The 22583-nt window shown below is 43.7% G+C and overlaps 2 protein-coding genes across 2 annotated transcripts; both read right to left on the bottom strand.

Moving 5' to 3' along the window:
- On the bottom strand, positions 1-10365 carry plbd2 (phospholipase B domain containing 2). Its single transcript, XM_046350915.1, has 12 exons — positions 10013-10365; positions 9069-9162; positions 8816-8974; positions 8554-8654; positions 7736-7950; positions 7450-7544; positions 7212-7372; positions 6243-6338; positions 6058-6129; positions 5742-5894; positions 883-1045; positions 1-753 (listed from the first exon to the last, which is right to left on the bottom strand). The coding sequence occupies exons 1-12, from the start codon at positions 10216-10218 to the stop codon at positions 583-585; spliced, it is 1686 nt and encodes a 561-aa protein (XP_046206871.1). The 5' UTR covers positions 10219-10365; the 3' UTR covers positions 1-582.
- Positions 10345-20609, bottom strand: rbm19 (RNA binding motif protein 19). Its single transcript, XM_046350916.1, is given in 24 exon segments — positions 10345-10784; positions 10877-10997; positions 11112-11223; positions 11331-11444; positions 14729-14784; positions 14892-14971; positions 15362-15422; positions 15521-15733; positions 16086-16114; positions 16117-16285; positions 16410-16520; positions 16630-16726; positions 16873-16997; positions 17088-17218; positions 17314-17520; positions 17604-17754; positions 17896-17955; positions 18193-18443; positions 18529-18721; positions 18874-18905; positions 19037-19038; positions 19149-19249; positions 19392-19574; positions 20471-20609. Coding segments are annotated over 24 exon segments (2718 nt in total). The 5' UTR covers positions 20507-20609; the 3' UTR covers positions 10345-10701.
- Between the last annotated feature and the right edge of the window lie 1974 nt (positions 20610-22583).

Below are 22583 nucleotides of genomic sequence, written 5' to 3'. Positions count from 1 at the left end.
TGAAGTTCAAAACTCATTTAATGACAACCATTGACCATTTGAATAAAAAAAACTGGACACATTCAAGCCTTTTCCTGTCAAATGAGAAATGTAATACATATTTTGATCTGATTACGGTCTTAATAGCGTTGATATGAATTAAATTAATTGACCAGTGCCTTAGCAGCATGAATCAAATGGTAGAATACTTTAGAATTCAAATTGAAGATTTAAAAATGGATAACAAAAGTCATTCTCTATTGCCCAAACAAAGTATTTTTTGTGCATCTAAGAGGTACAATTTCCTACCCCAATATTGTCAATAGTGGAAGTCTAATTTCAAACAGAGTTATACCATCTCACATTACATTCAATATGAGACAGCCAGTATGAGCAAAAAATGATTTTGTTTTTTAAACTGTTAAAACACATTCCCTTATCTCAAACAGCAGTGCAGTAAACATATGCTTACTGTTGTACTGTATATCCATTTGCATTACATTTGTAATCATTTCCTCTTTTCAAATGAAATCCAGCACCCCTCAGTTTATTTTCTTACACTGATGGATGTGTGTGTGTAGGGTTCATTTAAAAGGTTACGGGTTAGGTAGACCAGGTGACATGTATAGGTGTGAAAGCCCAGGTGTCGGGGTGTCCCATGTGCATCAGGTCTGAGTAGGGAGAGGAACTCCACTGGAAAGCAGGTACCTGGTCCCACGTGGGTCCACTCGCTGCCAAGAACCCAAACTCACGCCACATCTCATAAGACGTCACCTACACACAAGGAATGGTACGCACACAGCCAATTAGTGATACCCACAGGAGGCATGACATTACAGCTCACCTAATTCATACTTAGATAGATGGAGGAGCAAGACAAAAGTAGAGGGAGTACAGCCTTACCTTCATATCCGTTCCACCATGTGGTCTCTGCTTCAGCGCTCCAAAGGGATATGTCCCATTAGCTTGGTTCAGGTCGGAGCGGGCTGAGATGGTGTTCTCCCCGTTAGCAGGCGGGTCGCAGCCCTCGCACCGTGACAATGGGTCCTCTTTAAAGTTATTATACCTACACAGAGAGAGCGGGAAGGGATATTTTTATACATAGGCTAAAATGTCAGTAGGGGTACTCGTATACAGGTCAGGTGTGGACAATTCCACAGTAACGGAATTGAGCTGAGACTCCGATTTTTCACTTAAAGGTATGCCAAACAAAACATAACTCTGCACAAGCACTACTTTTAACCATTTACACTGAACATTTTACAAAACATTTACTGGAAGAACTGTACAGATGCAAAGTTTGGAAACATCTTCCTCAGTTTGTGTCCAAATATTCCAAAAACTCTTAAATACCTGATCTGAATTAAGATTCAACAATGTCTGCAGAACAAATGGGGTGTCAGCTATGACATGACACATTGAGAAAATCTCTTGGATATTGAACTACATACAGCAAGTGAAGTGGATTTTACACCTGGCAACGGAATTGCAGTAACGGAATCATGGGTTCCTGATGTGTAATACAAAGAAATGCATAACTATGAATGTAATTCTCTTCATGGTGATTCTTTCTAAATAGGTACAAAAAAGGTATAAATATGCAATATCCATGTTTGCATATTTGGGTATTATTCTACACAGTGGCTATTATTTTAATGAGCTCTTCCCCAAACAAGACAAAATTTGGATGGTCCAGACTAGAGGTCGACCGATTAATTGGAATGGCCGATTAATTAGTGCCAATTTCAAGTTTTCATAACAATCGGAAATCAGTATTTTTGGGCACCGATTTGCAGATGTAAAATTTTTATATATAAAAAAAATGTAATAGCTTTATTTAACTAGCAACATACCTTGGTTTACTGCATTCGCGTAACATGCAGTCTCCTTATGGAGTGCACTGAGAGAGAGTCAGTTAAGAACACATTCTTATTTTCAATGACGGCCTAGGAACGGTGGGTTAACTGCCTCGTTCAGGGGCAGAAAGACAGATTTTCACCTTGTCAGCTCGGGGGATCCAATCTTGCAACCGTACAGTTAACTAGTCCAACGCAATATAACGACCTGCCTCTCTCTCAGTGCACTCCACAAGGAGACTGCATGTTACGCGAATGCAGTAAACCAAGGTATGTTGCTAGCTAGCATTAAACTTATCTTATAAAAAACAATCTCTAGGTAGAAGCATGCGCGTAAACATTCATTTGAACAGCACTTTTGTGCGTTTTGCCAGCAGCTCTTCGTTGTGCGTCAAGCATTGCGCTGTTTATGACTTCAAGCCTATCAACTTCCGAGATGAGGCTGGTGTAACCGAAGTGAAATGACTAGCTAGTTAGCGCACGCTAATAGCGTTTCAAACGTCACTCGCTCTGAGCCTTGCAGTGGTTGTTTCCCTTGCTCTACATGGGTAACGCTGCTTCGATGGTGGCTGTTGTCGTTGTGTTGCTGGTTCGAGCCCAGGGAGGAGCGAGGAGAGGGACGGAAGCTATACTGTTACACTGGCAACACTAAAGTGCCTATAAGAACATCCAATAGTCAAATGTTAATGAAATACAAATGGTATAGAGGGAAATAGTCCTGTAATTCCTATAATAACTACAACCTAAAATTTACCTGGGAATATTAAAGATGTTAAAAGGAACCACCAGCTTTCATATGTTCTCATGTTCTGAGCATGGAACTGAAATGTTACATAGCACATATTGCACTTTTGCTTTCTTCTCCAGTGTTGTTTTTGCATTATTTAAACCAAATTGAATATGTTTCATTATTTACTTGAGGCTAAATTGATTTGATTGATGTATTATATTATGTTCATTCAGTATTGTTGCAATTGTCATTATTATTACAAATAAATACATGTTTTTTAAATTGAAATTGTTTAAAAATTGTTTTCAAAAACAATATTTTTTTATTTTATTTAAATCGGCCGATTAATCGGTATCAGCGGTGAAAAAAATCATAATCGGTCGACCTCTAGTCCAGACCAAATCTGAACCAATCATATACGTCTACGTTTCACAAGTTTGGACATCAATGTACAGCACAACACACATCTACCAAAATTTAATTTGCTACTGGCAGTTTGATGCTGATTGATATCTCATTTCACCACGTTAAAAGAAGCATTTATTTTAACCTTTTCAAATCGAGGACAGGGAAGAGACAATATCAACGTTGGTTGCGAGATAAAAAAGAATAAGAATACCAGACAGAAGAGAGAATATTTCCACAGCTCCACAAGCTCTTTTCGCGATTGGCGAAAGCATCATATTTGAAGTAAGTTTTAAGGTTCAGAATCGAGTTTAGGTTTCCTGAACAAGTTTTACGAAAGTTGAGTCGCTGTGTAAGTTAACGTTACACCTTTGGCCCCATGTATACTCAGCCTTGTCTTATGGTAGTGTGTTGGTGGTTGAAGATATCCCGCTAGTGGTGTGGGGGCTGTGCTTTGGCAAAGTGGGTGGGGTTATATCCTGCCTAGACAGGGCTCTAACTCCCCTAGCTCCAGACTTGCTTGGTCCAAGAAACATGAGCAATGGACATATCCTGCCGGTTTGGTCCTGTCCGGGGGTATCGTCGGACAGGGCCAGTGTCTCCCGACCCCTCCTGTCTCACCCTCCAGTATTTATGCTGCAGTAGTTTGTGTCAGGGGGCTAGGGTCAGTCTGTTATATCTGGAGTATTTCTCCTGTCTTATCTGGTGTCCTGTGTGAATTTAAGTATGCTCTCTCTAATTCTCTCTCGGAGGACCTGAGCCCTAGGACCATGCCTCAGGACAACCTGGCCTGATGACTCCTTTCTGTCCCCAGTCCACCTGGCCGTGCTGCTGCTCCAGTTTCAACTGTTCTGCCTGCACCTATGGAACCCTGATCTGTTCACCGGATGTGCTACCTGTCCCAGACCTGCTGTTTTCAACTCTCTAGAGACAACTGACTTGCCTAGTTAAATGAAGGTAAAGTAAATAAAGTTTTATCTTCTTGGTGCTAAAGCTTTATTTTCTGAAAATATTTTAGATGTTCAACACTTTAAAAAATATATAATCGACAGTTTAAGTCAGAAGTTTACATACGCCTTAGCCAAATACATTTCAACTCAGTTTTTCACAATTCCTGACATTTGATCCAAGTAAATATTCCCTGTCTTAGGTCAGTTAGGATCACCACTTTATTTTAAGAATGTGAAATGTCAGAATAATAGTAGAGAGAATGATTTGTTTCAGCTTTCATTTCTTTCATCACATTCCCACTGGGTCAGAAGTTTACATACACTCAATTAGTATTTGGTAGCATTGCCTTTAAATTGTTTAACTTGGGTCAAACGTTTCAGAAAGCCTTCCACAAGCTTCCCACAATAAGTTGGGTGAATTTTGTCCCATTCCCAAGAGCTGGTGGAACTGAGTCAGGTTTGTTGGCCTCCTAGTTCGCAACACACTTTTTCAATTCTGGCCACCTTGACTTTGTTGTCCTTAAGCCATTTTGCCACAACTTTGGAAGTATGCTTGGGGTCATTGTCCATTTGGAAGACCCGTTTGCGACCAAACTTTAACATCCTGACTGATGTCTTGAGATGTTGCTTCAATATATCCACATCATTTTCAATTCCTCATGATGCCATCTATTTTGTAAAGTGCACTAGTCCCTCCTGCAGCAAAGCACCCCCACAACATGATGCTGCCACCCCCGTGCTTCACGGTTGGGATGGTGTTCTTCGGCTTGCAAGCCTCCCCCTTTGCCCTCCTAATTTAACGATGATCATTATGGCCAAACAGGTCTATTTTTGTTTCATCAAACCAGAGGACATTTCCCCTTAAAGTACAATCTTTGTCCCCATGTGCAGTTGCAAACCGTAGTCTGGCTTTTTTATGATGGTTGTGGAGCAGTGGCTTCTTCCTTGCTGAGCGGCCTTTCAGGTTATGTCGATATAGGACTCTTTTTACTGTAGATATAGATACTTTTGTACCCGTTTCCTCCAGCATCTTCACAAGGTTTTTTGCTGTTGTTCTGGGATTGATTTGTACTTTTCACACCAAAGTACATTCATATCTATCTCCTGAACAGGTAATCAAATGGCTACCTGGACTATTTGCATTGTATGCCCCCGCCCAACCCCTCTTTTTGCGCTGCTGCTACTCTCTGTTTATCATATATGCATTGTCACTAACTATACATTCATGTACATTCTACCTCAATTGGGCCAACCAACCAGTGCTCCCGCACATTGGCTAACCGGGCTATCTGCATTGTGTCCCACCCACCACCCGCTAACCCCTCTTTTACGCTACTGCTACTCTCTGTTCATCATATATGCATAGTCACTTTAACCATATCTACATGTACATACTACCTCAATCAGCCTGACTAACCGGTGTCTGTATGTAGCCTCGCTACTGTATATAGCCTGTCTTTTTACTGTTGTTTTATTTCTTTACCTACCTATTGTTCACCTAATACCTTTTTTTGCACTATTGGTTAGAGCCTGTAAGTAAGCATTTCACTGTAAAGTTTACTACACCTGTTGTATTCGGCCACGTAACAAATTAACTTTGATTTGGACCCATTGTCCATCTGTATGACCACTTATCAAAGCCTTTGCTTATTCCAAATGTATGCCTTAATTCAAATTAAAAACACTTTTGACATGTTCCTATAAACTTCACATTGGTGCTCATGGGTCCTTTTACGTGGAAATGACCGTGTATAAAAGCAGGTCTGTCCATCTCCCTCCTGTGACACATTTGGATTGAAGCCTCTGAATGGAGGCGTGTACCTCATGAGGCGGACCATGGAGTCCATGTCTGTGACGTGTGATTGGTTCCTTCTGAAGATCTGGGCTCGAGGATTCATGTCCAGAGAAAACCATGGACCAAACTGCTCTACCAGTTCTCTACAGCCGCTGGCATTAAACACCTCCTCATAGTACCTACACAAACACAAAGCGAGAGTGTGCGTCACACATATACACGTTAAAGCTGAACAAATTATAACCATCCTCTCCAACACCTGCAAGACCGACACAGTCAACTCCTCTTTTTATTAATTATATAGTCATTACTAGTGTGTGGTAGTTTGTTATTGGTACTTACGGGATGTTGTAACTAGACCAGTAGCCTTTCTGCAGCAATTCCTGGGTTTTATCAGAGTGAACAACTAGCCCACTACAGAACAGAAACACACACACCTATTAATGTTACTGATAAATAACCAGCCCATTTCTCAAAATGTATAAGTGTTGAGAGGTTGTTGTGTGTATGTGTGTTGCCTGTCTTACGGGATCTGCTCCAGCACAGTAAACAGCTGCTCCTTAGTCTCTGTCATCCCTGGAGTGAAATGCCTGTAGTCCACTATCATCCACTGGTTATTATACCTAACACACACACACACACACACACACACACACACACACACACACACACACACACACACACACGAGTGAATACTTTAACTTTAAAAGGTAGACACTGTGGTATGTGGGTCTGTTTAGAGGCTGAGTAATTAATGACTATGATACACTAAATGACTTAAATGTAAATGTAGTCACTCTCAGGTTCCACTGTGCTGAGTAACTGAGGCTGATAAGACACTTGGTAGATATTCTAGAGATCAGAGAAGACTGGTGGAAGGAGCTATAGGCGGACGGCTCATTGTAAATCCGGGAATGGAATAAATGGAACAGTATCAAACATATGGAAACCACATGTTGGATTCCATTCTATTCCAGCCATTACAAAGTATATAGCTCCTCCCACTAGCTTCCACTGATAGAGATAGGCTAGAGAAATAAACAAAAAAGCTGCAGAAGACAGATAAATGTAACCATACAAAACAACATGAGTGTGTCACTTTTGACCTCAGGGGACTTTGGCCTGAGTGGGCATTACTGATAAGTCCCAGCCCTGCTTTCCCAGGCCTGCCTGAAGTGTGTGTCATAAAAGACAACTCAGCACTTTAGAGACACTACTTTATCAGCTGACTTAACTGCTGACTCTGTCCTCCCCCCACTCATGATATTTAATGTGATGTTTTGTAAACTCGATTATAGTTTTACTTCCCTTCATTCCTTAAAAAGATAGTTCCCTTCACTCTTCCTCTCCTAGTTTCCTTTAAATGGATAGTTCAAAAGCCTGTACGAGAGTTGGTTTGCAGAGCTCCAGCCTGACCGAACCGGAAAGATGTCCACCATGTAGGTTATCTATAGGAAAAAGGGGAAATGTCAACCAGAGGGACCACAGAGACTTACGTTCCGCTGTTGTGTTTGCTGAAAATCTCTGCCCACGCCTTGCCAGTTGTAGCCAGCCGATTGGCTACGATGTTCCTCAGCCACTCCATCACTGCTCCGGTTGGTTGAACAAACTTCCAGAGGGCAGGGTTACTGTTGCCAATGGTGGTCTCCAGAGTAACCTGAGGGACATCTTTAAAATAAAAAGACTACACACATTGTATATGCTATGTCCACACATATTACACACAGCTCTCACCAGCCCAGTGCTAAGGATGTAGAAGTCATCTCCAGAGAAGATGGAGCCTGGGTAGGAAGAGAAAGCCTGGGTTCCACCAGGGATCATATCACTGTCTGAGAACAACAGAACACAGAAATCAAACTCAAAATATAGAACTCTGAACCACATAACTCATGTTTGGACTTTCCCAGTGTTCAGATGCAGAGTTTCAAGGAGTGTTTCATGAAGAGTGTATATGTTAGGGGGAAAGGGGGGACGTTGAGAGTTAAGTTATCATTATGAGAGGTTTAGGGGTTAGGGTTACCTGTAGGAGAGACACGGTAGGCAAACTGGTACTTTTTTAGGATGCGCAGCATGGCCTGGTAGATGTTCCAGGTATCATGAGACACCAGTAGATCCTTGTTGCCAGGCAACAGCTTGATGAGGGCGGAGCAAGAGCCGGAGCCCAGAGTCCGTGAATGGCTGGATTTGTTTAGGGCCCCTTCAAGATCCTCTAGGTCTCCTCCCATCTGGAAAAGTCTGAATAGCCACATAAAAATTGAGGGTTGTCAGAGCTGTGATGCAAGGCATGATTGGCCACACTTCATTTAGCTCACCCCATTGGAACCATTTACATTGCTCCGGAGATAATAATAATAAATAATAATAATATATGCCATTTAGCAGACGCTTTTATCCAAAGCGACTTACAGTCATGTGTGCATACATTCTACGTATGGGTGGTCCCCGGGGATCGAACCCACTACCCTGGCGTTACAAGCGCCATGCTCTACCAACTGAGCTACAGAAGGAAGGACTTAAACAAATCTACTTGGAAACAAAAGGACCCACCTCACACACGTGGTTACGAGCTTAACAAAAACATGACACCTGTATGTCAGATACAGAGTTGAAATATATTATATTTACAGTTTATAAACGTACATCACAGAAGACATCGAAAACGGCGGATTTTCAGCAGGTTTTTGAAGTAATGATTATTCATTATGAAAGGATGAAAAATACGAGCAACATTTCACCCGCGAGGCCACGAGGTCGGTACTCCGCGTTAAATCAAGGGTGCTTACAGAGACTGTCACTATTGGGGTGAACTCAAATCCACCAATCACAGACCACACTTACAGGAAGCCGAAGGGGTTGAGAGTGAAAGGGCCACTGGGAAATGACAGCTGATCATTGTAACCGTCCTCCAGACCTTTCAGCTGCAGCAACGCCAACCGCACCTGAGAGAAAGTCTAAATGAAAAATATTCTCTAAGATGTTCTTAGATCCCAAATGTATACTGAATGAGCCACACTAGCAATAATTCTTTACTGTTTAGACAGAGAAAAGGCGCAGACACTTCATAATTTAGCATGCTGGCTGACCCAGACCCAGCCAGTACCTGGTGCCAGTAGGGACAGTGTGGATGCTCCTCTATCTGCTGTCTGACCCATTGCAGGTTGGAAGTGATGTAATCCTTCAGTCTCTGGCAGAATCCCGACTCGAAGGTAAACGGACCGCAGTACCCCATAAGAGTGTTCATCCAGTGCTTATAGATCAGCTGAGACAAACACAATCAGCTATAGATTGACTCCACTGCCCCCAGCAGGATATGGTTTTAGTTTAGGGGTTGGGGCAGACGGTCTCTACCTTACCTGGGAGGTGACTGCAGCCTCAACGGCCCCGGAAGCATATGCCTGGATACTATCATTATAGCGTCCGCTAGTGGTCACTTCCAGATATGCCCAGCTAAGGGAGAGAACACATAGTAAATACATCATGATCAAATTTGTTTGGGTGAGGAGTTCAACTCCGAATGGTTGTTTTGGACTGTCATAGGCAGTGTGGCTTATAATACTGGTATACAGTCATTTTTACATTGAAGTAGGCCTTAGTAAGCTACTGTAATTCCATATTTGTTTGTAGCCTGCCCTACGTTTCAGAATTCCCTTGCAGTCCATCACATTTAAGTTGGGGGAAAAGTTAATGCAAAAAAATGTATGCTGACAGGTCCACAACAACTTGCCAAGTAAATATCTAACAACTCGTCTTTTGCATGAATCGTACCAAACTATACAGCAAATAAAGGGTGTTATTGTAAGCATAACAAGTGACTGTAGGGCGTTAATCCTCGTTCAGGTATGCATACATTTTTATGACAGGTCTGATGCGTATATATGGCTTGCGCCAAGTTTATACATCTCAGTATTTCTGTACAAATCTCGGGTGAAATGTACCTACCGTTTATAAATGAGGCCCTTGTAGATTTAAAAATGTTCTGTTCATATTAGAATTTGGAACAGTAATTGGTTACATTTTATTTCAAACCTAGACTTTCAACATCTCTTTATTCCGCAACATGGGGACAACATCGCCTGCCATACCCCAATTATCAATCCAACGTTGTCTAGACTTATTCAGAAGTCATATTCTGATAAAATGGTGGTGGTTACTCACTGTTTACCCAAACGCATATTTTTATTCCTACATCGTCTATGAACCTAGATTAGCTCTGGTCCAGGGAGTTGGTGCGCGTTAGCGGAGGAACTCGGTAATGCCCTAGCCCAGAGATACAGCTACATCAGATGACTGAATTTACCCCGAGTTCTTGATGTCGTCGGTAAAGTTCGCCCAGGCTACATAGTCGTCTCGGAACCCCTCTTCCAAGGACAGCAGGCCAGTTTGTTTATCGAGAACTGCAGAATGAATCTCGGCCCGAACAGACGTCCATGATAAATAAAAAACACAAGAAAACATAAACATCTTCTCTGTTGTTACTGACATCTGTGTGCGCCTGTCAGCCATTTTTAGCAATATAGTTCATGTGACCAAAGATGAAGGAATTTCAAAATAAAAGTCTAACCCTCTAACGTAGATAGATATGTTAAATTTTCTGATAAAATACAATTCAATAAAAACTTAAAGCTACAGTAGCAGATAGGTAACATTTAATTGTTGTGTACAAATAATCCTATCAATCATGTCATCAGAGTCCCATGCATCATCAGAGCTCTCTCACAGACATTCACTCTCTCTGTCCCGCTTTCTCCTCACACACCCACACCCGTTCCGCGTAACAACAACGCTCTGTCAAAGTCCCTCAGTGTGTTTGAGAGGATTGTCAAGGCTTTGAGCAGAATCACTGACAAAATCATTGGCTTCTGTCGAGTTCTGGTCCATCTGATTCTTTCTTCTCCGGTCACTCAGGTCCAGATTACACAGTCATTCCTACCCACATGGGTCGACAGAGCAACAATCAGGGCTGGGTTGGGGTGTGTGGTTGAGAGGTCAGTCATCCTCTGTCCCCCCAGCCTCCATCGTCTCCATAATACCCTCCATCACCTCGGCCTTCCGCTTCTTCTTAGGAATGTCTAAGAGAAAGAGAGAGACAGGGACATCAGAGAACAGGTTCCTCAAAACATCAATCTGAAATGTATTACTGTATCTGTACGCTGGGTGTTACCATGGAAATGCTCTGCTGTTTTCCTGCGTAGCGTCTCTACAGTGTCTTCAGCGTCGGCCCACTCTAGAACCAGCCGCCGCCCATACAGATGGGTGCTGTGGCACAGTGCTGAGAATGCTTTCTACAGGGGACACAAGAAATAACAAGACCGGTCAACACTACTGTACAGCAACAACACACATTTTAAAGGGGAAACAAGAAATAACACACACCGTGCTCATTCATCCTCACTCACCTTTGCATCTTGTTTGGTGAGGAAGTCTACAAAGCCAAACCCGCGGTGAGCCCCCGTGCCAGTACCGGACGCTTTCTTTGGCAGACGAACAGTCTTCAGCTCCCCAAACGTGCTGGAGGGGATATACATATTATCATCATAAGTGAGTGATGAAAAATGCAATGTCTCAGTGGGAAAGCTCTGAGGATGTCTGTGCGTGCGTATATATATATATATTACCAGAAGAGCTCTCGTATCTCACTGACTGTGGCCTGGAAGGGGACATTGCGTACAAGGATCTTAGAGCTGGTCTGTTTCCCCTCTGCCTGCTTCTTACGAGACATTACTGCAGACCTATACAAAATAAACAAATACAAAAAAAAGGACAAAATACTCACATATCTTTAAGGTGTGGCATACAGGTCAGCCACCAGCGGGAGACTCGTCGAGGCCTGGTGACAGTATACATCGAGGCAAAGGCTCCATCTGCTGGACGTGCCAGGTCTCGACGGGCTCTCCTGCCAGGACTAATTGGGAGCTGGTGAGTAATCAAGGGCTGATTGCTGACCAGCTGTGCAAGGCCCATAAAGCTGCCAGAAGGGCAGCACACAAAGGAGAGCGGGAGAAGGACTCCCGTATAGTTGAGGACGGTTGCAGAGGTAAGTGCAGGGAGTTGAGTTTGTGTGCCAGACAGGATACAGCGAGACCCGGAGCCCAGAAGGCGCCTTATCCCAGAGAGGGTCCTATCCTTTTCTTTTTAATTTATCATTTAAAAAACACCCTTGAAACGGAGCTATTCATACTCTGTCCGTGTCTGATCTGTGTAAACGTCTTGACCCAACCTCCTGGTCTGCCACAGAGGATAAATGCTGCATTGTATCATCATAAATGCTTATACAGATCATTCGGAGAGTATTCAGACCCCTTCTCCACAATTTGTTACATTACAGCCTTATTCTGAAATGTATTAAGTAGAACATTATCCCTCATTAATCTATACCCAATAACGTCAAAGCAAAAACAGGTTTAGACATTCTTGCAAATTTATCAAAAATAAGACAAATACCTTAATTACATAAGTATTTAGACCCTTTGCGATGAGACTCAATTGAGCTCAGATGCACCCCGTTTCCATTGACCATCCTTGAGATGTTTCTCCAAATAGGAGTCCACCTGTGGTAAATTCAATTGATTGGACATGATTTGGAAAGGCACACACCTGTCTATATAAGGTCCCACAGTTGACAGTGCATGTCAGAGAAAAAAAACAAGCCATGAGGTCGAGGGAATTGTCCGTAGAGCTCAGAGACAGGATTGTGTTGATGCACACATCTGGGGAAGGGTATCAAAACATTTTTGCAGCATTGAATGTCCCCAAGAACACAGTTGCCTCCATTCTTAAATGGAATAAGTTTGGAACCACAAATCTTCTAGAGCTGGCCGCCAGGCCAAACTGAACAATCGGGAGAGAAGGCTTTGGTCAGGGTGGTGACCAAGAACCTGATGTTCATTCTGATAGAACTCCGGAGAACCTTCCAGAAGGACAATCATCTCTGCAGAACTCCACCAATCAGGTCTTTATGGTAGAGTGGCCAGACGGAAGCCACTTCTCAGTAAAAAGGCACATAACAGCCCGCTTGGAGTTTGCCAAAAGGCACCTAAAGTACTCTCAGACCATGAGAAACAAGATTCTCAGGTCTGAAACCAAGATTGTACTCTTCAGCCTGAATGCCAAGCATCACATCTGGAGGAAACCTGGCACCATCCCAATGGTGACGCATGGTGGTGGCAGCATCATGCTGTGGGGATGTTTTCAGCAGCAGAGACTGGGAGTCTAGTCGGGATCAAGGGTAAGATGAACTGAGCAAAGTACAGAGAGATCCTTGATGAAAACCTGCTCCAGAGCACGCAGGACCTCAGACTTGGGCAAAGGTTCACCTTCCGACTGGACAAAGACCCTAAGCACACAGCCAAGGCAACGCAGGAGTGGCTTCTGGACAAGTCTCTGAATGTCCTTAAGCAGCCCAGCTAGAGTCCGGACTTGAACCCGATCAAACATCTCTGGAGAGACCTGAAAAAAGCTGTGCAGTGACAATCCCCATTCAACCTGACATAACTTGAGGCTCTGCAAAGAAGAGAAACTCTGAAAATACAGGTGTGCCAAGCTTGTAGCATCATACCCAAGAGGACTCTAGGCTGTAATCGCTGCTAAAACACAATACTGAGTAAAGGGTCTGAATACTTATGTAAATGTTACATTTCCAGTATTTAATTTAATAGATTTGCCAAAATGTCTAAACCTGTTTTTGCTTTGTCATTATGGGGTATTTTTTTATTTTACCTTTATTTAACTAGGCAAGTCCGTTAATAACCTCCCTAGGCTAGGGGGCGGTATTTTCACACCCGGGTGAAAAGCGTGCCCAAAGTATACTGCCTGCTACTCAGGCCCAGAAGCTAGGATATGCATATTATTAGTTGGATAGAAAACATGTAAGTTTCTAAAACTGTTTGAATGATGTCTGAGTATAACAGAACTTATTTGGCAGGCGAAACCCTGAGAACAAACCATTCAGGAAACATTTTTTTTAGGTGAGTGTTTTCAATGAGGATCTAGATTTAAGGCACTTGCTTGCAGTTCTTATCGCTTCCACTGGATGTCAGTCTTTAGAAATTGGTTGTTTTTCCCTTTGTGTAATGAAGAAGTTGGGCTGTTCAGAACAAAGGTTGAGTCTAGTGTACTGTGTGTGGTTGGGGCGCGCGACCTGAAAGCTCGCTCCACTTTGTTTTTATCCGCTATTGAGCGCAGTTTATCCAGTCTTAAATTTGATCGATTATTTACGTTAAAAAAATACATGAAGTTGTATTAGGAAAGTTGTTTGAAATGTTTGGACCAAGATTACAGGTAACTTAGATTTTGTAGTCATGTTGCGCGAGTTGGAACTGGTTTTTCTGGATCAAACGCGCCAAATAAATGGACATTTGAGATATAGCGACAGAATTAATCAAACAAAAGGACCATTTGTGATGTTTATGGGACATATTGGAGTGCCAAAAGAAGAAGCTCTTCAAAGAGCTCGTCAAATAATTATATTGTTATTTCTGAGTTTTGTGTCGTGCTTGGCGGGATGAAATGATTGTCTGTGTTTGTTTTATGGGGTGCTGTCCTCAGATAATAGCATGGTTTGCTTTTGCCGTAAAGCCTTTTTGAAATCTGACATGGTGGCTGGATTATACAATCACTTGTGATTGTATTAAAGTTAAATATTTCTAATAATTTGAATTTGGAGCTCTGCCATTTTACCGGATGTTGTCAAATCGATCCCGTTAACGAGATTTGATCCCTAAGAAGTGGTTAAGAACAATTTCTTATTTTCAATGACTGGGCAGAACGACATTTTTACCTTGTCAGCTCGGGAATTCGATCTTGCAACCTTTTGGTTACTGGTAAACACTCTATTCCCTGTAGTGGTCATTATTTTCTCCCATTCAATTCAGAAAAAGGCTTTACCGCAACCAAATATCGAAAAAGTCAAGGGGTTTGAATACTTTTCGAATACACTGTAATTACTCCTATCAGTTTGTTGTTAATTAATGTAACCATGTATGATGAATGGTATTAGTATGATGGAGTGACTCACTTGGTGGCTCTCTCAGACACTTTCAACTCCAACTGGTGTTCATCCACACTGCAGTGCTTAGAGAAAGAAGTGAGATGGGGGGGATGAGAGAGACAGAAAGAGGTGAGGTCAGTATCTATAGGTGTAGAGGTTAAAGGTTCAGGATCAGGACTAGGGTCAATACCTGAAGCTGCCTTATGGCCTTCTCTGCTGCCTTCTGCGTCCGATAGGTGACAAAGCCATACCCCATGGACAACAGCTGACCTACAGGGACAAAACAGCACAGAACACCAATGTTCAATTTATGCTTGTGGTCCGAGACTGAAGTAATTGCGGAGCCTCCGGAGGCACACAGAGGCCAAATTTAGCTATGTTCCACATTGCTGTGCACCTCCCAAATGTATGTAACAATGCGGAGGGCTCTGTATAGCTCCGCATTGAAATGATTTGATTGACAGTAGGTGGGGGCGGGAGGTCCTGTATAAACACAAACTCACGCCCATGACAACTTCCTTCAACAGCTCTGTGATGCTCCGCAAATCGCAAGAAGTATCAACGCCCTGACTTCTGCAGAGGCCATATAACCATAAATGCTGCAAGGCCAATGCAGACGTGGGATTGACCACGCAGCCTTTAAAATGTCATGTTCAGTACCAGTCTTGTCTTTTTTCTTGGAGATGGTGCAGGTCTTCAATGTGCCACATTTGGAGAAGGTCTATAGAAAGACACAAACCAAAAACATGAGCCATTCAACAAAACTTCTGACCTAACTGCATCCTCTATGACTCACTCATCATCTAATGCTAACCCTACCTCACGCAATGTCTCCTCTGTTGTGGTGAAGTTGAGGTTCTTGATGAAGAGGGTGGATCCCAGTGCTTCCTCCTCCTCCTCCTCCACCTCCTCTTCCTCCTGTGCTGAGGTTTTGGTGGTGGACTCCGGATCTGGTGTAAGTGTCTTGCTAGGCATGGCTGCTGAGAATACTCCCGTAGGGGCCCACTCCAAATATAGGGGGACATGCTGGAACTAGAGAGTGAGGCAGTATATGTTACAGTATAACTTTAGACCGTCCCCTCGCCCATACCCGGGTGCGAACCAGGGACCCTCTGCACACATCAACAACAGTCACCCACGAAGCATCGTTACCCATCGCTCTACAAAAGCCGCAGCCCTTGCAAAGCAAGGGGAACCACTACTTCAAGGTCTCAGAGCAAGTGACATCACCGATTGAAACGCTATTTAGCGCGCACCACTGCTAACTAGCTAGCCGTTTCACATCCGTTACATATACTTCCCTGAACAGGACCATGGTCTTCCTCAGACAGCATTCTATTTTTACATTATATAGGCCAAATTTGTATGGAACGAACACACACACCTTGCTGTATGCCAGTCTAGTGAAGGCTTTTTGGCCTCAGTGGGTTCCAGGTATTCTATGATGGCAGTCAAGCCTGCAGGCGGCAGCAGCACTCTACCCAGGGTGCCATGCGGCGAGAACAGTTCCTCCAGGTTCTCCACCATCACTCCCGCTGGAAGATTCTTCACCAGGAACACAGACATGCTACGAGGCCCCGCCGCCTAAACACACAGACACAAATAACCGGAATCCAAAATTATAACTTTAAATAATGTTCTAAACTTTATAGAATGTTATGTCCTTTATGGACGGTTAGCAAATCCTAGAGAGTGTTTTACAACATACCTGACTGAAGGAGTCCAGACAAACGTGGTTGTCCAACAGGAACTGTCGAGTCTCCTGGACAATTTGAGTCTCTCCTAAAGCCATCCTCACTGCTACACTCCCCTTAGACTCCTGAGAATCACATCATTAAAGATGATGGGGCAGAGGGTGGGGGAAAGGTGTATTCGGTGGTAAGGAAGATGGGTAAAAGGGGCCGAGGAGACGGGAGAGTAGAACTCACATGGTCCAGGACTTGGCTCTTGGTGGTGTTGTATTTTTCAGCGATAGCATCTGCTACAGCACTGGTGCCCAGAAACAGGGTGTTCCAGTTATGGGAGCTGTAGAGGGACAAACATCAAAATGTGAACAAACACAAAAAGGCAATAAGATTACTGAACAATTCCAGTACTGGGTTGTAAACATAAACTTGGACAATTTAGAGAGATTTTAAACTAAGGAGAGATGTCTTTAGACTGTAACTGACCTTGTACTACTGGCTTTGTTTTTGGCGTCTTTCTGCCGTTTGTAGGAGGAGGAGCCTGGGCCAGAGTGGGCAGAGTCAGACTTCTCCTTTTTCAGAGTGGATGGAAGCAGGTGCAGCATCCTGCCCTGAGAGAGAAAGAGATGGGGGTATAGAAGGTTAGATGTTACAGGTTAATGGCCAGAAACACACAATGGGTAAGGGTGTGAGATTAGTACCTGGAATATGTGTCCATCTAGCTGGGCCAGTGCTGTCACTGCATTCTCAGGGATCATGTAAGAGACGAAGGCATATCCTTTAGGCTTCTTGGTCAGATTGTCGATGGGGAAAACCACTTCAGCCAGGGGACCTGTAACACAGGCTGAGGGGTCAGGGGTGTGTGTGAACTCCTTGATTGAAGTACACTCCTTGCTTGGAGTACAGTATGTGTGTGTGTGTGCACACCTTGCTTGGAGAATAAGTCTTGGAGCTCCTCTTCTGTACAAGTGTAGGGCAGGTTCCTTATGAAGAGTCTTCCTGACTCTGCAACATCTTCCTCTTCCTCATCATCCTTCAGCTCCCTGGTGAAGCTCCTCTCTGTCCCTTTCTCCCGCCTCGCCGCGCGCACCTCACCCCTCACACTCGTCCGAAAAACCTCAATATAGCGCCCCCCTTAGGACAAACAAACACAATACATGTCTATATTCTCAGTGAGGAAACCAACATGCACACACACACAACAGTCTGATTCTTACCCATGTAATCTTTGTTCTTCTTCAGAGCCTTTTCAACCTCCTCTTCTGACCGCATGTCCACATATATATACCCGGTTTTGTTGCCAGTAGCGTTCTTGATGATTCGAATGGCTGCAGGCTTCAGAGGAGTCATGAACTCTCGTACTTGTTGCTGTTGATTTCACACATTAACAACCCAAGAGGTCATACATAAACAAACAACTGCATCATAATAGAAGGACATATCTCCCTTTTCACAATCATCTGAACTCATCACACCCCCATGCCATGCCCAAAACCCACACACACTTACCTCTTTGACATTGAAGGGACATCCTCTTAGCTTCACTGTGAACTCAGTGGTGGGCTCAGTCTGTGGAACGCAGAGAGATACACACACACACATATATATTTTACCAAAGGGAAAAAGGTAATGAAAACCCTCAACCTTAATAGCACTGTCAGAATGCTACACCATTATGCTGTTTTAACTGCTAACCTCCATCAGTTCGATTAAGGTTGGATTTGAGGTCAAATATACAATCCCAAGGTTTGAGGGTTATTGGTGCCCGTCAAGTGCTAGGGGTTCAAGGTTAGGAGTCTGCCCTACCTCCTGCTGTTTGCCAGGCTTGCCCTGGCTTTGATCCAGTGAAGTGGCTGGTGCTGTGGCCCTCTGGATACAGTCTGTGTCCCTATTCTCATAGGCACCATCTGTCTGCTGCACAGCGGCAGGCCCGTCTTCCGCATCTTCATCCTCATCGTCATTGTTCTTCTCCACAGCAGCACCCTCTGTCTGTGCCACTTTGGAGCGCAGGTACTCCATATCAGACAGGCCAGACTTCAGAGCCTCCTTATCAGCACCTGACAGTGAAAACACACCGTTTACACACACAGATCCTCACCGGCATCTGTCAGACAAAGGGTCTATGTAAGCATGTGTACCTACCCTGGTCTTCCTCCTCCTCATCTGACTCATCAAAGTTAAGGTAATCATCGGAGGCAGGCATCTTCTCCTGACTCCTCCCCTGTCCGGTCTCGGGGGCTGCTGATTGGGGCAGAGTGTCGTTGGCCCAGGTAGATGCCTGGTTGCGGTTCTGATGCACTGACACAAACTCCTGGAAACCCTCGTCATCCTCCAGCTGACACACAGACACACAAGTTTAAACAGAAATAATATTAAACAGATCACCAGAATGTCAAGGAAGAGAATAATTGTCAACACTTCAGGCATTTGCAATATCTTACACGCCATCCATAGTGTATTTCCTCTGCCAGGCAGACATGTACTTACTTTGCCTAGAATACTGGGGGATTCTTTTTCTTCTTCTCCTGGTGGAGAAAAACACACAATAAAAATTTTTAAGAATAAATATGATCTCTCACAACAATTCAGCACAAAATACATCATAGTATGTACCCTGTTATTATGGTACATCAACACCCAATGTAATAACTCCTCAATGTTACCCAGGACCCTGTGTGTAGACATGACCAGAAGATGAAGGGAACATCTCATGGTATGAAACATTCAAAAACAAACACTTGACTGCAGCCCTATCCTTATACTGTACCTTGTTATTCTCCCTGGGGGCTGTGGCTGGGCCACGGGAGTGTTTACTCCAGGCTCTGGCCTTAGTGGGGTCCCCAAACGACTTGCACATCTCCACCTGGGCAAAACCAACACACACTATCAGAGAAGACGATGGCATTATCTGTCCAGGCTAGCAAATCCAATTTGACATTCAATCTGTGATTGGCTAGCTGTCCATCTCACCACTACTCAGTAGTATGGGTGGCTAACTGTCTCACCGTTACTTTGGACGTGTCTACAAAGCTTTTATTGAAATGCTTCAGCGCCTTGTCCGCATCCTCCTCAGTCTTGAAGCCCACAAATCCAAACTTGCGGAACTTGCCCTCCTTGGTGAACTTCAGGCCGCAGTCTGTCAAGGTTCCAAAGGCAGCAAACATCTCCTTGAACCGCTCCTCCTTCATCTGCAGGCAAAGCTCGGCATTAGTAACCTAAACTCAGTTTAACAAACCCTGAATAACAAATCAACCCAGACCTAGCCACTACTCCATCGGCACTTGTGGAGAAAACATCTAAGAGGATTGATAACTCTGCGTGGCCTATCAGCAAACAAGATGGAGCTACCACTTCAGACATAGTTACATATATTATTTTATCCTTTCAGATACCCAAGTGCCTAAGAGGGTAGGGGCTAGAAGTTAATTTTGAACTAAGGTAAACGTAAACTCGATCATTAACTAAACTCAGGTTAAGTAAATTCAGTCACAAACGTAAGCCAAACTCATCTCCAGTTTACCACACATTAGCCCCTGTAATTCAAGAACGAAATAATAGATACAATTATTTGCTGTGTAGTTTTAGCCCTTTACGGTTGGCTTAGATCTGTAGCTACACTCCACCTGAACCAGTACCATAAATTCAATATCGCATTAACCTGATCTGAAAACGCAACAATGACAAAATACGTTCGGTACGCAAAACATTGACTTTCGCTATTACGCACGGTAATGTACATCAACAAAATGCATGTATAAAAAGTATTGTTTTTGACCAAGTGCGCAAATGACTCAATACTGCCACGCAGGTCGGCTGATCCAGCAGCAGTACAGTAACCCGAAAAATCATTTATATTTAAATTATACATTTTTTGGAAGTACATAACGGCAGTAGTGACGATAGTTGCTATGCGAAATACCGAACGTATTTGAACATGATCAAATTTGCAGAGCTTATTATCGGGACTTTAAAGGATTAAAGGATCCTGGGCGTCAGAAAATATCTCGTCATATTCGTCTTCTCAAGCCCAGATACTGGTTCAAACTCCATCCTCCATTCAACAACACATTCTAACATAACTTACCCCGTTTGGAAGGTTTTTGACGATTAATCTCGACATTTTAGTAAACGTAAATCCCGTCTAAACACAGAAATAATGGGAAATATAGACGTCAACAACAAACACGCATGGACGTCTGTCTTGGTGGGCATTGATAACCTGGAAACATTTTGCAGAAATGTATGGAATCACTTCCGTGTCAAATACAAAGAACCTTCGGTCTTCAAAATAAAGGTCCTTACCGAAAGATGTGTGCTGTACATTGGCATTAATAGTTTGAATTCACATCACTGGCTGTCCATGGGCAACAGGGGGCTACATTACGTATTTTTCAGTCAATATACCACAACACAATATATCATTTATTTGAACCCCTGGACCCTCAGATTCAAAGTCTTTAGTTCTACCGACAGGGGGTCCCAGCGCCATCTGGGCGCGCGTGTTGAAAGGATATTTTCTGTTTGACCTAGAACAACCATGACCGAGTTGTCATGTCGGTAGTGTAGGGCTACTTTGAAAACCTATTGGTCGTGGGATGAGTGTCAATTTTGGGGTTTCGGGCGCTGCGCGAGTGGAAATTTGAAATGGAAGTTATGGAACTCCTTCATATACTTCTGTTACAGTGGGGTGAACAAGTATTTAGTCAGCCACCAATTGTGCAAGTTCTCCCACTTAAAAATATGAGAGGCCTGTAATTTTCATCATAGGTACACTTCAACTATGACAGACAAAACAAAAAATCCAGAAAATCACATTGTAGGATTTTTCATGATTTTATTTGCAAATTATGGTGGAAAATAAGTATTTGGTCACCTACAAACAAGCAAGATATCTGTCTCTCACAGACCTGTAACTTCTTATTTAAGAGGCTCCTCTGTTCTCCACTCGTTACCTGTATTAATGGCACCTGTTTGAACTTATTACCAGTATAAAAAATACCTGTCCACAACCTCAAACATTCACACTCCAAACTCCACTATGGCCAAGACCAAAGAGCTGTCAAAGGACACCAGAAACAAAATTGTAGACCTGCACCAGGCTGGGAAGACTGAATCTGCAATAGTAATCCCAAGTTCTTTTTCCCGCCTCTCTTTCTCCTTCTCTCTTCCCCTCAAGGTCAGCTTGGTTTGAAGAAATCAACTGTGGGAGCAATTATTAGGAAATGGAAGACATACAAGACCACTGATAATCTCCCTCGATCTGGGGCTACACGCAAGATCTCACCCCGTGGGGTCAAAATGATCACAAGAACGGTGAGCAAAAATCCCAGCACCACACGGGGGGACCTAGTGAATGACCTGCAGAGAGCTGGGACCAAAGTAACAAAGCCTACCATCAGTAACACACTACGCCGCCAGGGACTCAAATCCTGCAGTGCCAGACGTGTCCCCCTGCTTAAATAAAGGTGAAAAAATAAATTTAAAAATAAAAAGGTGTCAGAGGAAAGCCCAAAACATTGTCTGGGACTCCAGTTTCCCAAGCCATAGACTGTTTTACATTTACATTTAAGTCATTTAGCAGACGCTCTTATCCAGAGCGACTTACAAATTGGTGCATTCACCTTATGACATCCAGTGGAACAGTCACTTTACAATAGTGCATCTAAATCTTAAAGGGGGGGTGAGAGGGATTACTTATCCTATCCTAGGTAGTCCTTAAAGAGGTGGGGTTTCAGGTGTCTCCGGAAGGTGGTGAGGGAGTTTGTTCCACCATTGGGGGGCCAGAGCAGCGAACAGTTTTGACTGGGCTGAGCGGAAACTGTACTTCCTCAGTGGTAGGGAGGCGAGCAGGCCAGAGGTGGATGAACGCAGTGCCCTTGTTTGGGTGTAGGGCCTGATCAGAGCCTGGAGGTACTGAGGTGCCGTTCCCCTCACAGCTCCGTAGGCAAGCACCATGGTCTTGTAGCGGATGCGAGCTTCAACTGGAAGCCAGTGGAGAGAGCGGAGGAGCGGGGTGACGTGAGAGAACTTGGGAAGGTTGAACACCAGACGGGCTGCGGCGTTCTGGATGAGTTGTAGGGGTTTAATGGCACAGGCAGGGAGCCCAGCCAACAGCGAGTTGCAGTAATCCAGACGGGAGATGACAAGTGCCTGGATAAGGACCTGCGCCGCTTCCTGTGTGAGGCAGGGTCGTACTC

The sequence above is a fragment of the Oncorhynchus gorbuscha genome, linkage group LG05, assembly GCF_021184085.1.
Source record: "Oncorhynchus gorbuscha isolate QuinsamMale2020 ecotype Even-year linkage group LG05, OgorEven_v1.0, whole genome shotgun sequence".
NCBI classification, from domain to species: Eukaryota; Metazoa; Chordata; class Actinopteri; order Salmoniformes; family Salmonidae; genus Oncorhynchus; species Oncorhynchus gorbuscha.
The sequence above is the reverse complement of the archived record's forward strand: the minus strand, read 5'-3'. Positions and strand labels throughout refer to the sequence as shown.